The following is a 16927-nucleotide window of genomic DNA, read 5'->3' on the forward strand; positions in this document are numbered from 1 at the left end:
TCTGTTTGAGTTTTACTTATTTCCTAGTAGAGATGCTTTTTCAATTGCATTTAGCTTTCCAGATATCAATTTCGATTTGTTAATTTTTTTGTATTATTACACTCCTTATTCCTTTTATCTGTTCTAATAATTTCTAATGTTAGTTGAGTTAATAAAAATGCCAATGAATGTATCTGGGCAATTCTTATTTATATGGTACCACAAAGCACACGGAAGTGAGAAAACAATCCTGAGAAAGAAGAACAAACCTGGAGACAGCACACGTCCTTCTTTCTAAGTATATTGCATAGGTACATTGTCTATAACACTGTGCTGCTGGCATACAGTCAGACACACAGACCAGTGGCGCAGGTTACAGAGACCAGGATGAAATGTGTCTGGATGCAGTCAGCATATCCTCCATGAGATTTCATAGAATTAAAATTAGGGAAAAAATGGCCTCTATCACAAACGGTTTTGAATTCCAGTGAGTAAAATAATGACATTTGGTCCTTATCTTATACCTTACAGATATTTAGACTCCCATTCAGCCCCTTCCCTGGAGTCTGGCAGACCCACCTTATCAATTAGCTACTGAAGGTGAATCTAGAGACTGCACAGGAGAGTCTCAGGGACCCCCTCCCCTGCCAGGCATCATCAGGTCTCCCCGTGACTCCAACAGCTCTACATCACACAAGACATCTACAGATACAAGTCAGGAAAATGTCACACATCCACTGTTTCTCTCACTCATATCCACTAACATATTCAGTGTTTCTTGTTCATCATGAATTACTGTTTAAAATCGAACCACGGAAAACCAAAGTGAACCCAAACTCCATGGTGAGATGTCTGTGTTCTGTTCTGATCACTGAATGTGAACACTTAGGGGCTGGGGCTCTTCTCCCAGCTACAGTTTCAGGGATGGGAGGGTTTAATCAGCATACAGATGTCCTTTGACAATATAGTAAATTTTGCAACAGAATCCTCAAGAAGCCAGTGACCTTTGGCAGGTGTAAGGGATGGGGCAGTGTTTGGTGTCACAGTATCTTTCAGAACATTGTGATTTATTAATTTGTGATTTTGCTGCAGTGATTATAAGTACCCACGATAATCCTTAATTTCACATATGAACCCAAACACTTGAGGTAAGAATCAGTATACCACCATTGTACAGGTGAACAGATACACTGCGGCAGAGATGGATTGTGTGCATGTCCAAGATCACGTATGAGGTGAGAGTAGTCCCAGTATCTGGACCTGTGCTCCCCATCGGAGGACCCACCTGCCTCCTGAACCACATGCAGGACAAAGCTGGACATCCCAGTGAGGTTTGCATGTTCCTGACCTTCTAGAAGTCCCAGGAGAGTGATGGATGGAAGCCATGTCTATTCTGTCACAAGTTGGAGAGAGTGAGAAGCCTCGACAGAGACTCACAGAGCTGATGGAGATGCCAGGGGTTTTCTACAAACACAAGGGGTCATTTACACATGAACTCTATGTGGACATCAATGGAAACCCTCAATAATGGGCTCCTGGGTGGCTCAGTTGGTTAAGTGTCCGATTTTGACTCAGGTCATGATCTCACAGTTTATGAGTCTGAGCCTTGTGTCGGGCTCTGTGCTGACAGCTCAGAGCCTGGAGACTGCTTCATATTCAGATACTGTGTCTCTCCTCTCTCTCTTCCCCTCCACCGCACGTACTCTGCCTCTCTCCCTCTTAAAAATAAATAAACATTAAAAAAAGAAAGGTTCAATGAAGTTAAAATGGTTGAATTTTATTAAAATATGTTGAAGACAAAACACCTGAGATCAGGAAGGATGATGTTAATTAAAAATATTTAGGGGGGCCTGGGTGGCGCAGTCGGTTGAGCGTCCGACTTCAGCCAGGTCACGATCTCGCGGTCCGTGAGTTCGAGCCCCGCGTCGGGCTCTGGGCTGATGGCTCGGAGCCTGGAGCCTGTTTCCGATTCTGTGTCTCCCTCTCTCTCTGCCCCTCCCCCGTTCATGCTCTGTCTCTCTCTGTCCCAAAAATAAATAAAAAATGTTGAAAAAAAATTAAAAAAAAATATTTCTTCATCTATGAAATGGAGAACATTATTCTTCTAAACTCTTGTTAATGTGAGAATGATCAAAGATGTATTTATCCCAGTGTCTGACCCTGGGAAAATTTGTGTATTCCCATTATCATGGTTTATTTAAACAGGGAGGACACTTGTGTGTTTCCACAGCTTTTACAAACTCTTTGCTGTGTTCATGTCAGAAGAAGTGTGCAGAGCCTTGATCTGAAAGCCCTTGAGAGGAGACCAGTCCTCAACCAATCTCTTGTCCTGGATCATGAGCTCCCTGGTCTCTGAGTTCCACCTGGTGGTTGTGATTGCCCCCGGTGGTCCCCGTGCTCCTGTTGTTTCACAGACCCCTGCAGAGTTACAGTGACTCCTTTATTCCCCTCCCCATTTATGCAACATGCAATGGTGAGACCCTTCCATCATGAGCACTGCAGACCCTTCTGTTCACAGGATGTCTCCTCCTACATATTTTCCATCTTTGAACCCTTCACTCTGCTTCTTGCGTATAAATATACAGTTATATTTCCTTTAATCATTGGTGAGCAACAATCTTGAATAGTTATCCTTATCAGTTGGCAAGAGTCAGAAGAACTTTTCATTTGATAATCGAGAGAACAAAAGAAAGATTTTTGGGCTCAGAAATTCTACTTTCATGAAACTGGGATAAATGTGCTCAGCTTCAGACATGTACCACCTTCAAGAAAAAAGGAAGTGTCAATCCCAGAGACAAGTTGGAGTCTGAGATTCAGAGCATTCTGTCTTTGAACCTAACGGGTTTCCCAAGATTGATAATCAAATTGTTTCTTGTTGGTGATGCACTTCTAAATTACACTGTATTTCTTCTGGGATAGGAATGTCAGTACCTGTTATGTTATGGTTACCATGCAGAAGCATTCAGAAAACAAAAATGGTTTTCTAGAAATGCAGGTCAGCTGATGGAGAGAGTTTCACCTCAGGATGGAAGGTACCACGGTCTCACCCTACCGAAGCTACATGGTTAGATTTGGGGTTTTAGAGGTAGTGAAATTATGTACGTTTTGGACTTGACTTAATATTTAATGATTTGACATGTTGGAGGATTTGGGGGTGTGGTAATGTGAGTGTCATGTGGGATGGAGGTGAACTTTCCCTGACATCAGTGTGGACTGTGGTCGTCTATGTCATTCTTGAACCTGTGTAGAATAACTTATGTGGCCAAAGGGACTTGTCACATGAGATTAATTTTGACACATTGATATTACTGCCATGTGTATGAGTCTGGGGATGGAGTTCAGGACACAGATGGGCAGTCACCAAATGTCCATCTCGGAACTGAAGATGAGTAGGTCCTGAAGACAGCACATCTGTGGGAGGGAATACCTTGAGAATTGTGGGATGAAACCCCTCATCACCAGGCACAGACACTTTCTTGCATGAAGTTCAAGTCTCCCTCTGGATCTGAGTGTCTAACTGAACCCAGGTGGATATGCATGGATGTCCCCAAAATGCTCTGAGGTGAAGAGAAACGGTAAGGAAAGAAACATGAAGAAAGACAGATAACAGCAAGGAAAGACACATAAAGGAGTCATTGCCATTGAGAGAGGACTTCTGGGGATGACATGCATCCTGTTTTCTGCAGCCTTGATTGGACGATGTTGGACACTAGCCAGTCGAGGTCGGGGCCAGCCCTACAAACTGGGCTCTGGGATGTAAGACCAGAACCATAGCCACCCTAAGCTGACTGTATTATGGACAAGTGACATGACTCGGGAGGTCCCTCACCTGAGGATAAAGAGATGTTCTGGCCACCCTGTGGCCCCCCACCCTCTGTGGTCACTCCCTCCAAATGTTATAAATTCACAGCTTCTATTGTATGTGAAATGTACCCTCTCTCAGTAAGGCGATGGTCCACTGCTGGTTCTGGGAGGATTCCACCTTGTGACCTTGTCTCTGGTATAAACCTCCTCTCTGTCTTCTAAGAATGAAAGCAAAGTTCCCCTTAACATGCAGCTAAAATCCAATATTGTGCCCTCACTTGGATCCAATTATTTTTCGGTTTAAATCACTAGTGAAATTGTCATCTGTTTGGAAATTCCCTTCAGAAGCAAATAGTGGAATACATGGGTGGTGTCAGGTGGTGTAGACCAGTGGAACAGCCCATGTAAACATGCATCCTCAAGGCTGAGCTTGTTCCCTAGTGAGGAATGGGAAGTACAAGGAATGCCAGCTGACACTAGTCTGTGCTTTCTGAGTACCCAGCAGACCTGGGTGAACGGGCCTGTTCCAGGAGCAAGAACTTCTACACACAGGCAATACATAGATGCCAGCTGTCTAGACAGACTGCCCATGAGATGTGGTCACAGAGGAGCTGGGAAGGGCAGCTGGGGTTTGAATTCCAACTTACGTGGCACCAACATTGGGAATCATGAGTATGTTTGTTAATTAATGTCCACTACCCGTTAGGGATAAAATGGGTAAATGCAAGTTGTTAGACTCACTGCCCTAGATCCCATTGGTTATGACCATTTGTAACATTTATCCCCTTCCTTTTTTTCCCCTGTTTTTTAATGTCTGAAGATTTTATTTATTTACATCTTTGTTAGTTAACATGTAGTGTAGTTTTAGTTTTGGGAATAAAATTTAGTGATTCATCATATACGTTAACACCCAGTGCGCATCACAACAAGTGACCTACATAATCTCCATCACCTGTTTTAGCTATTTGAATCAGAATTTTTGTGTCCTTTGTGTAACTACCTTGTAGAGAAATTGGTGGGACCTAAGGTAATTCTATTTTAACTTTTTAAACTCTTCTCCAGTGTGGTCACACCACTTTGCATTCCCACCAAGAGTATAGGAAGGTTCCTCTGTCTCCACATCCTTGCCCATATCTGTTGTTTCCTGAATTGTTCATTTTAGCCATTCTGACAGGTGTGAGGTAGTATATTATCATGATTTTGAATTGTTTTTCCCCAATGATGAGTGATGTTGAGCATCTTTTCATGTGTCTCTTAGCCATCCAGATGTTTTCTTTGGAAAAGTGTCTGCTCATGTGTTTTGATCATTCACTGGATATTTGTTCTTCTGTGTTTGTTAAGTTCTTATAGATTTTGGATACTAACTCTTACCACGTATGTCATTTTCAAATATCTTCACTCCTCTGTCAGTTGCCACTTAGTGTTGTTGACTGTTTCCTTCACTGTGCAGAAGCTTTTTATCTTGATGAGGTCCCAATAGTTCATTTTTTGCTTTTGTTTTCCTTGCCTCTAGAGGCATGTGTATTAAGAAGTTGCCGAGGTCGAGGTCAAAAAGGTTTCTGCATGTTTTCTCTTATAGATGTTGATGATTTTTGGTCTTACATTTAGGTTTTTCATCCATTTTGAATATATTTTTGTGTTTGCTGTAGTAAAGTGTTCCAGATTCAATCTTCCTCATGTTACTATCCAGTTTTCCCAGCACCATATGCTGAACAGACTGTTCAGCAAATCTGGTTCTCTATTCTGTCCCATTCATGTATGTGTCTATTTTTGTGCCAGTACCATACTTTCTTGATGAGTACAGCTTCGTAATACAGCTTGAAGTCTCTTGTTCACGTAAGTATATGGTTCCTGGTAAAACAAACTTTGTAAACCAGACCCGAGTAGGTAAGCACAGAATCCTGTGTCCAGAGAGGCTTTCTGGGGGAAACTGCTGTATGGAGAGGAAGCCCCAGGCCATGGCACAAAACCTTCCAACAACCCCTACCTGCACCTGCTCCTGGGAACACAAACAGAATGGTGCATAGTGTGCACCCCCTGGAGGTCCTGATCTTCTTCTACAGGGTGGTTTGTGTCTGGGCTCACAGTGACAACCCCTCACTGTGTCCTTGCATCATAGTAATACATGGCCGTGTCTGCAGACCTCTGACTGCTTAGCTCCATGTAGGCTGTGTTTGTGGATGTGTCTGCTGTCAGAGTGAGTGTGCCCTGGAACTTCTGTGCATAGCTTGTAGAATCATCTTCAGGGTCAATGCTTCCCATCCACTCAAGCCCTTGTGCAGGAGCCTGTCGCACCCAGTGCATATAGGAATCAGTGAAGCTGTATCCAGATACTTTGCAGAATATCTTCACTGATGCCCCAGGCTCCCTCACTTCAGCCCCAGACTCCACCAGCAAAACCTGGGAGTGCACACCTGTAGAGAGGGGACAAGAGTGGATGAAATCAATTTTGACTGTTCCTGGTCCTCTCCTGTGTCCAGGGACTTGGCTGACCCTTAGCTGTCGCCACTGCCACCAGGTAGAGGATTCTCCAGCTCCAGTCCATTGTGAGGGGATGTGTCTCAGGGTCTCCGGTAGAGGATGGCATTTTACGGTGATGCTCTCAGGGCACAGACACACCCATACTTAACATAGTGCTTTTAGGATTATTTGCATAGTCATGAGACAGAGTATTTCATACACAGGACCAGAACCATCTGGAGACGGTCCCAGAGACCATGTACATTGGGACTCAGAGAGCACCAGTCTAATCCTTGTTTGAGGACATGGGTCCTTGGCCAGGTTCCTGAACTGTGTGCAGACTGAGCTCCTGCCACTGAGTGATAAGACCTTACAGAAAATTCTCCCCATTGTGGACCAGTATTGAACGAGGCAGAGACCACCTGAACCCGTTGTTGGCTCTGATATCTGAACGTCTTATTCCTGGAGAAGCGTGTCTCCAAACTGCTGCACAAAATCGGATAATAAATGCGTCCTGGCTTCCATCTCTTAGATGAAGATATCTACAAGCCCTGGACTAGCAGCGTCTTCAAGTGTCTTCTCACTGCCTGAGTTCATTAAATGCTCTGATGGAACAGGATATTTAAACACCCTTTAGCACCCATCATCCTGCTCATATTTTAGATTGCTTTCTGGAAAAGGAAACACTGGCTCCTGACAGGAAAGCCTTCCTCACCCCTTGTGAACCTACTCACCTGGGGTATCAGCCTGGTGCTGGGTAGTACTGAAACCTCCCTGCAGTCTAGGCCCGGCCCTGCAGGGAGGTTCCTGTCAAGACTCACGGGACATTTATTCCAGTGTCTCTACTCCAGCATTACATGGTGGAGGGGAGCAGAATATGCCACCCCAAATATGCCGCTGGAATGAAACATGCTTGAGAAACAGCCAGTGTAGAGACGCAGTGACCATCCTTTGTTCCCTAAACAGAATATAAATCTCCTATGTGAAGTACACCCTTTTTGTACCAGGAGGGGAGAAATGTCCTTAGCACCAGAAAAAGGAATTTAGGCCCCAGAATGGTGTGCAGAGAAACCTTAGTTCTTCACTATTGTAGTAGCACTAAGCACATTGAAGCTCTCAGTTTTTCCCCATTGAGGATGATATTAGTGTTGGGTCATTCATATATGGCTTTTATGATCTCGAGGTGTGCTCCTTCTATTCCTACTTCTTGAGGGTTTTTATCAAGAAAGGATGCCGTATTTTGTCGAATGCTTTATCAGCATCTATGGAGAGGATCATGTGGTTCTTGTCCTTTCTTTTATTGATGTGATGAATCACATTGTTTTGCAGATATTGAACCAGCCCTGCATCCCAGGTATAAATCCCACTTGGTCTTGGTGTATAATTTTTTTAATGTATTGTAGGATCCGGTAGGCTAATATCTTGTTGAGGATTTTTGCATCCATGTTCATCAAGGAAATTGGTCTATAGTTCTCCTTTTAATGTGGTCTTTGTCTGCTTTTGGAATCAAGGTAATTCTGGCTTCAGAAAGAGTCTGGAAGTTTTCCTTCCATTTTTATATTTTGGAACAGCTTCAAGAGAAGAGGTGTTAACTCTTCCTTAAATGTTTGGTAGAATCCCCTGGAAAGCCATCTGGCCCTGGTCTCTTGTTTTTGACAGACTTTTGATTAGTAATACTATTTCCTTACTGGTTATGGGTCTGTTCAAATTTTTATATTTCTTCCTGTTTCAGTTTTGTAGTGTGTATGTTTCTAGGAATTTGCCCATTTCTTCCAGATTACCCATTTTATTGGCATATAATTGTTCATAATATTCTCTTATTATTATTTTTATTTCTGTTGTGTTGGTTGTGATCTTTCCTCTGTCATTCTTGATTTTAGTTATTTGCATCCTTTCCTTTTTCTTTTTGATCAAACTGGCTAGCGGTTTATAATTCATTTCATTTTTTCAAGGAACCTGCTTCCGGTTTCATTGATTTGGTCTACTTTTTTTTTGGTTTCGATAGCATTAATTTCTTTTGTAATCTTTATTATTTCCTGTCTTCTGCTGGTTTTGGGTTCTATTTTCTGTTCTTTTTCCAGCTCCTTAAGGTGTAAGGTTAGGTTGTGTATCTGAGATCTTTTCTTCCTTCTTTAGGAAGGCCTGGAATGCTATATGCTTTCATCTTATGACCACCTTTGCTGCGACCCAGAGGTTTTGGGTTGTGGTGTTATCATTTTAATTGACTTCCATACACTTTTTAATTTCCTCTTAACTGCTAGATTAGCCCATTCATTCTTTAGTAGGATGTTCTTTAGTCTCCAGGTATTTTTTACCTTTCCAATTTTTTTCTTGTGGTTGATTTCCAGTTTCATAGCATTGTGATCTGAAAATATGCACAGTATGATCTCGATCTTTTTGTACTTTTTGTACTTTTTACTGACTTAGGGCTGCTTTGTGTCCCAGTATATGGTCTATTCTGGAGTACGTTCCATGTGCACTGGAGAAGAATGCATATTCTGATGCTTTAGGATGAAATATTCTGAATATATCTGTTAAGTCCATCTGGTCCAGTGTGTCATTCAAAGCCATTCTTTCCTTGTCGATTTTTTGTTGAGATGATCTGTCCATTGCCATGAGTGGGGTGTTGAAGTCTCCTAATATTATGGTATTACTATCGGTGAGTTTCTTTATGTTTGTGATTAATTGATTTATATATTTGTGTGCTCTCCCATTTGGCGCATAAATGTTTACAATTATTAGGTCTTCTTCATCTATAGACCCCTTGATCATGATATAATGCCCTTCTGCATCTCTTGATACAGTATTTTTAAGTCTAGATTGTCTAAGCATGGCTACTCGGGCTTACTTTTGTTGACCATTAGCATGATAGATGGTTCTCCATCCCCTTATGTTCAATCTGAAGGTGTCTTTAGGTCCAAAGTGGGTCTCTTGTGAACAGCATATAGATGGATCTTGTTTTCTTATCCATTCTGTTGCCCTATGTCTTTTGATTGGGGCATTGAGTCCATCGAGGTTTAGAGTGAGTGTTGAAAGATATGAGTTTATTGCTATCATGATGCGTGTAGAGCTGGAGTTTCTGATGGTGTTCTCTGGTCCTTTCTAATCTTTCTTGCTTTTGATATACATATATATATATTTTTTTTTTTCATCTTTTGTCCCCTGAGAGAGTCCCCCTTAAAAATTTTTTCAGGGCTGGTTTAGTGGTCATAAACTTTTAATTTTTGTTTGTCTGGGAAACTTTTATCTCTCCTTCTATTTTGAATGACAGCCTTCCTGGATAAAGAATTCTTGTCTGCATTCTTTTCTGATTCAGCACACTGAATAGACTCCGCCACTCCTTTCCGGCCTGCCAAGATTCTGTGGATAGGTCTGCTGCAAACTTGATCTGTCTTCCCTTGTATGTTAGGGACTTTTTTGTCCTTTCTGCTTTCATGATTCTCTCCTTGCCTGAGTATTTTGTGAATTTGACTATGATATGCCTTGTTGCTGGTCAGTTTTTGTTGAATCTAATGGGCGTCCTTTGTGCTTCCTGGATTTTGATGTCTGTGTCTTTCCCCAGATTAGGAAAGTTTTCCGCTATGATTGGCTCACATGACCCTTCTACCCCTATTTCTCTTTCTTCCTCTTCTGGGACTCCTATGATTCTGATGTTCCTTTTTAATGAGTCACTGATTTCTCTAATTCTTAAATCATGCTCTTTTACCTTAATCTCCCTCTTTTTTCTGCTTCATTATTTTCTATAAGTTTGTCCTCTATATTGCCGATTCTCTGTTCTGCCTCATCCATCCTTACCACAGCTGCATTCATCTGTGATTGCAGTTCAGGTATAGCATTTTTAATTTCATTCTGGCTATTTTTTTTACTTATTTTATCTCTTCAGAAAAGGATTCTAATCTATTTTTGACTCCAGCTAGTATTCTTATTATCGTGATTCTAAATTCTGTTTCAGACATCTTGCTTGTACCTGTGGTGGTTAAATCCCTGGCTGTCATTTCCTCATGGTCTTTTTATGGGGTGAATTCCTTCGTTTTGTCATTTTGAAGAGAGAAAAGGAATTAATGAAGTAGAAATATTGAAATAAAACAATAAAATTACAAAAATATCAAAATTAAAAATTAAACATGCACACACACAAATCTAATAGTTAATGCTAGATCCTAGGTATGTTTTGTTTGGGTGTTGAAAGTGGTTTGACAGATTAGGGGAAAAACAGGGGGCAAAGTAAATCATTTGAGAATTTGAAAAAATGAATACACTGAAGTAGAGAAAAATGGGTAGATGGGAGTAAAATAGAATTTGAAAATAATATACAGAAAAATAAAGAATATAGTAGAAAAGATTAAAGAAAATATTTTTAATAAAAATTAAAAATAAATATGAATTTTTTGTTCTGTAATTAAGAAAAAAGTAAAGAAATGAAAAAGAGAATAAAGATAACGAAAAGAAAAAAATCATTTGATAATTTGAAAAAGTGAATATAATATAGTAGACTAAAGTAAAATGATGGAAATAAAATAGAATTTGAAAAATTTTACATAAAACTAAAAAAAAAACATAGTAATGACAATTAAATAAGATTATTTTGTAAATATGAAATTTATTGTCAAATAGGTTTCTATACAACACCCAATGCTCATCCCAACAGGGGCTCTCCTCAATACCCATCACCCACCCTCCCCTCCCTCCCAACCTTCATCAACCCTCAGTTCATTCAGTTTTTTAGAGTCTTTTACGGTTTGACTCCCTCCCTCTCTAACTTTTTTTTTCTTCCCCTTCCCCATGGTCTTCTGGCAAGTTTCTCAGGATCCAAATAAGAGTGAAAACATACGGTATCTGTCTTTCTCCATATGACTAATTTCACTCAGCACAACACTCTGCAGATCCATCCACATTGCTGCAAAAGGCCACATTTCATTCTTTCTCAATGCCAGGTAGTATTCCATTGTGAATAGATCCCACAATTTCTTTATTCATTCATTAGTTGATGGACATTTAGACCCTTTCCATAATTTGACTATTCAAAGTGGTGCTATAAATATTGGGGTACAAGTGCCCCTATGCATCAGCACTCCTGTATACTTTGGGTGAATTCCTAGCAGTGCAATTGCTGGGACATAGGGTAGACCTATTTTTAATTTTTTAGGAACATCCACACTACTTTCCAGAATGGCTGCACCAGTTTCCATTCCCACCAACAGTGCAAGAGGGCTCCCATTTCTTCACATCCTCTCCAGCATGTATAGTCTCCTGATTTGTTCATTGTAGACACTCAGACTGGCGTGAGGTGGTATCTCAGTGTGGCTTTCATTTGTATTTCCCTGATGAGGAGCGACATTGAGTATTTTCTCATGTGCCTGTTGGGTGTCTGGATGTCTTCTTTAGAGAAGTGTCTATTCATGTCTTCTGCCCATTTCGTCACTGGATTATTTGTTTATCAGGTGTGGAATTTGATGACTTCTTTATAGATTTTGGATACTAACCCTTTGACTGATATGTCATTTGCAAATATCTTTTCCCATTCCGTTGGCTGCCTTTTAATTTGGCTGATTGTTTCCTTTGCAGTGCAACTTTTTATCTTCATGAAGTCCCAATAGTTCATTTTTGTTCTTAATTCCCTTGCCTCTGGAGATGTGTCAAGTAAGAATTTGCTGTGGCTGAAGTCAGAGAGGTTTTTTCCTGCTCTCTCCTCTACGGTTTTGATGGTTTCCTGTCTCACATTCAGGTCCTTTATCCGTTTTGAGTTTATTTTTGTGAATGGTGTAAGAAAGTGGTCTAGATCAATTCTTCTGCATGTTGCTGTGCAGTTCCCCCAGCACCATTTGTTAAAGAGACTGTCTTTTTTCCATTGGATATTCTTTCCTGCTTTGTCAATGATTAGTTGGCCATACATTTGTGGGTCCAAGTCTGGAGTCTCTATTCTATTCCATTGGTCTATGTGTCTGTTTTTGTGCCAATACCATGCTGTCTTGATTATGACAGCTTTGTAGTAGAGGCTAAAGTCTGGGATTGTGATGTCTCCCACTTTGGTCTTCTTCTTAAATATTTGCCTATTCTGGGTCTTTTGTGGTTCCATACAAGTTTTAGGATTGCTTGCTCTAGCTTCGAGAAGAATGCTGGTGCAATTTCGATTGGGATTGCAATTTCGATTGTGTAGATTGATTGGGGTAGTATTGACATTTTAACAATATTTATTCTTGCAATCCATGAGCATGGAATGTTTCTTCATTTCTTTGCATCTTCTTCAGTTTCATTCATAAGCTTTCTATAGTTTTCAGCACACAGATCTTTTACATCTTTGGTTAGGTTTATTCTTAGGTATTTTATGAATCCTGGTGCAATTGTGAATGGGATAAGTTTCTCCATTGGTCTTTCTGTTGCTTCACTGTTAGTGTATGAGAATGTAACTGATTTCTGTACATTGCTTTTGTATCTTGTGACTTTTCTGATTTCATGTATCAGTTCTCGCAGACTTTTGGTGGAGTCTATTGGGTTTTCCATGTGTAGTATCATGTCATCTGCAAAAAGTGAAAGCCTGACTTCATCTTTGCCAATTTTGATACCTTTGATTTCCTTTTTCTGTCTGATCGCTGATTCTAGAACTTCCAACAGTATGTTAAACAACAGCAGTCAGAGTGAACATCCCTGTCGTGTTCCTGATCTCAGGTGGAAATATCTCAATTTTTCCCCATTGAGGATGATATTAGCTGTGGTTTTTCATAAATGGCTTTTATGATGTTCAAGTGTGTTCCTTCTATCCCTAGTGTCTTGAGGGTTTTTATTAAGAAAGGATGCTGAAGATTGTCAAATGCTTTCTCTGCATCAATTGACAAGATCATATGGTTCTTATCTTTTCTTTTATTAATGTGATGTATCACACTGATTGATTTGTGAATGTTGAACCAGGCCTGCAGCCCAGGAATGAACCCGTTGATCATGGTAAATAATTGTTTTTATATGCTGTTGAATTCAATTTGCTAGTATCTTATTGAGAATATTTGCATCCATATTCTTCAGGGATATTGGGCTGTAGTTGTCTTTGTTGTAGGGTCTTTGTCGGGTTTAGGAATCAAAGTAATACTGGCTTCATAGAATGAGTCTGGAAGTTTTCCTTCCCTTTCTATTTTTGGAACAGCTTGAGAAGGATAGGTATTATCTCTGCATTAAATGGCAGGTAGAATTCCCCAGGGAAGCCATCTGGTCCTGGACTCTTGTTTGTTGGGATATTTTTAATGACTGATTCAATTTCTTCACTGATTATGGGTCTGTTCAAATTTTCTATTTCTTCCTGTTTGAGTTTTGGCCGTGTGTGGGTGCTTAGGAATTTGTCCATTTCTTCCAGGTTGTCCAGTTTGTTGGCATATAATTTTTCATAGTATTCCCTGATAATTGCTTGTATTTCTGAGGGATTGGTTGTAATAATTCGATTTTCATTCATGATTTTATCTATTTGGGTCATCTCCCTTTTCTTTTTGAGAGGCCTGGCTAGAGGTTTATCAATTTTGTTTATTTTTTCAAAAAACCAACTCTTGGTTTCATTGATCTGCTCTTCAGTTTTTTAGATTCTATATTGTTTATTTCTGCTCTGATCTTTATTATTTCTCTTCTTCTGCTGGGTTTAGGGTGTCTTTGCCATTCTGCTTCTATTTCCTTTAGGTGTGCTGTTAGATTCTGTATTTGGGATTTTTCTTGTTTCTTGAGATAGGCTTGGATTACAATGTATTTTCCTCTCAGGACTGCCTTTGCTGCATCCCAAATCATTTGGATTGTTGTATTTTCTTTTCTTTTAATGTTTATTTATTGTTGAGAGAGACAGAGACAGAATGCGAGTGGGTTAGGGGCAGAGAGAGAGGGAGGCACACAATCTAAAGCAGGCTTCAGACTCTGAGCTGTCAGCACAGACCCGGACGTGGGGCTCAGACTCACAAGCTGGGAAATTGTGACCTGAGCCGAAGTTGGAATCTCAACCGACTGAGCCACCTAGGTGCCCCTGGAGTGTTGTATTTTCATTTTCATTTGTTTCCATATATTTTTTAATTTCTTCTCTAATTGCCTGGGTGACCCATTCATTCTTTAGTAGGGTGTTCTTTAACCTCCATGCTTTTGCAAGTGTTCTAGACTTTTTCCTGTGGTTGATTTCAGGTTTCATAGCATTTTGGTCTGAAACTGTGCATGGTATGATCTGAGTTCTTTTATACTTATGAAGGGCTGTTTTGTGACCCAGTATGTGATCTATCTTGGAGAATGTTCCATGTGCACTAGAGAAGAAAGTATATTCTGTTGCTTTGGGATGCAGAGTTCTAAATATATCTGTTAAGTCCATCTGATCCAACGTATCATTCAGGGCCCTTGTTTCTTTATTGATCCTGTGTCTAGATGATCTATCCATTGTTGTATGTGGGGTGTTAAAGTCCCCTGCAGTGATCACATTCTTACCAATAAGGTTGTTTATGCTTGTAATTATTTTATATATTTGGGTGCTTCCATATTCGGTGCATAGACAATTATAATTATTAGCTCTTTCTGATGGATAGAACCTGTAATTATTATATAATGCCCTTGTTCACCTCTTGTTACAGCCTTTTATTTAAAGTCTAGCTTGTCTGATATACGTATGGCTACTCCAGCTTTCTTTTGACTTCCAGTAGCATGATAGCTATCCATCCCCTCACTTTCAATCTGAAGGTGTCCTCAGGTCTAAAATGAGTCTCTTGTAGACAGCAAATAGATGGCTCTTTTTTTTTTATCCATTATGATACCCTATGTCTTTTGGTTGGAGCAGTTAGTCCATTTACATTCAGTCTTATTATGGAAAATTATGTGTTTAGAGTCATTTTGATATCTGTAGGTTTCATGCTTGTAGTGATGTCTCTGGTACTTTGTGGTCCTTGCAACATTTCACTTACAGAATCCCCTTTAGGATCTCTTGTAGAGCTGGTTTAGTGGTGATGAATTCCTTCCATTTTTGTTTATTTGGGAAGACCTTTATCTTTCCTATTCTGAATGACGGACTTGCTGGATAAAGGATTCTTGGCTGCATTTCTGTTCTTCAAATTGAAGATTTCGTGCCATTCCTTTCTGGCCTGCCAAGTTTCAGTAGATAGGTCTCCCACTACTGTTATGGATCTAACTTTGTAAGTTAGAGCATGTTTAGCTCTAGCTGCTTTCAGAATTTTCTCTTTATCCTTGTATTTTGCAAGTTTCATTATGATATACCGTGCAGAAGATCGATTCAAGTTACATCTGAAGGGAGTTCTCTGTGCCTCTTGGATTTCAATGCCTTTTTCCTTCCCCAGATCAGGGAAGTTCTCAGCTATGATTTGTTCAAGTACTCCTTCAGCCCCTTTCTCTCTCTCTTCCTCTTCTGGAATTCCTATGATACAGATATTGTTCCATATGATTGCATCACTTAGTTCTCTAATTCTCCCCTCATACTCCTGGATTTTTTTCTCTCTCTTTTTCTCAGCTTCCTCTTTTTCCATAATTTTATCCTCTAATTCACCTATTCTCTCCCCTGTCTCTTCAGTCCATGCTACGGACACCTCCATTTTATTTTGCACCTCATTTATAGTATTTTTTAGTTCCTCATGACTATTTCTTAGTCCCTTGATCTCTGTAGTAATAGATTCTCTGCTTTCTTCTGTGCTTTTTTCAAGCCCAGTGATTACTTTTATGACTATTATTCTAAATTCTTGTTGTGTTGTAGTGCTTAAATCGTTTTTGATCAATTCGTTAGGTGTCGCTACTTCCTGGAGTTTCTTTTGAGGCGAGTTCTTCCGTTTCACCATTTTTGGTAGTCCCTGTGGTAGCTCCAAACTGCAGGGCACTTCCCCTGTGCTGTCTGGTGTCACTTGTGTTGGTGGGCGGGGCTGCGGTCAGACCCAATGTCTGCCCCCAGCCCACCGCTGGGGCTACAGTCACACTTATCTTACCCTCTCCCAGGGGCAAGATTCACTGTGGAGTGGTGTGGCCCCTGTCTGTGCTGCTTGCACACTTCCAGGCTTGGGGTGCTGGTTCGATAGGATCTGGCATATTAGCCAGGATGGATCCACAAGGTGCACAGTCGTGGGAGGGGTAGGCTTAGCTCACTTTGCAGTCAGTGGTCCCCTGTGGTAGGGGCCCTGAAGCACCAGGATTGAGGCAGACCCGTCAGAGGGATGGATCCATAGAAGCACAGTGTTGGGCGTTTGCCTGAGGCAAGCAAGTTTTGTGACAGGAACTGGTTCCCTTTGGGATTTCAGTTGGGGGATGGGAGGGGGAGATGGCGCTGGCCACTGCCTTTGTTCCTGCTGAGCTGAGCTCTGTCTTCCGGGACTCATCAACTCTGCCTCCAGGTGTCCTCTTAGTCTCCCCGCTCTCTGAGAGCAGATCTGTTGACTTTTAGCATCCCAGATGTTAAGCCCTGCTGGCTGTCAGAACTCACAAGTCCGGCCCTTCAGCTTTTTCAAGCCAGACTTTGGGGGCTGTGCCTTACCGGGTGGTCTCCCCCTCCACCGCCCTGGCTCTCTCCCTCCCGTCCGTATAGCATGCACCTCCTCTCTGCCCTTACTACCCTCTTCCGTAGGCTTCTTGTGTGTGCTTGGCTCTGGAGAGTCCGTTCTGCTAGTCTTCCGGAAGTTTTCGGGGTTATTTAGGCAGATGTGGGTGGAATCTAAGCGATCAGCATGATAAGGTGTTCTCCTAA

At 41.0% G+C, this 16927-nt stretch overlaps 1 gene segment (V, D, J or C); it reads right to left on the reverse strand.

Moving 5' to 3' along the window:
* Positions 1-5880: 5880 nt before the first annotated feature.
* LOC131518290 (immunoglobulin heavy variable 1-69-2-like) lies at positions 5881-6328 on the reverse strand. The segment is given in 2 exon segments: positions 5881-6197; positions 6277-6328. Coding segments are annotated over 2 exon segments (369 nt in total).
* Between the last annotated feature and the right edge of the window lie 10599 nt (positions 6329-16927).

Source organism: Neofelis nebulosa, chromosome 7, assembly GCF_028018385.1.
Source record: "Neofelis nebulosa isolate mNeoNeb1 chromosome 7, mNeoNeb1.pri, whole genome shotgun sequence".
Lineage (NCBI taxonomy): Eukaryota > Metazoa > Chordata > Mammalia > Carnivora > Felidae > Neofelis > Neofelis nebulosa.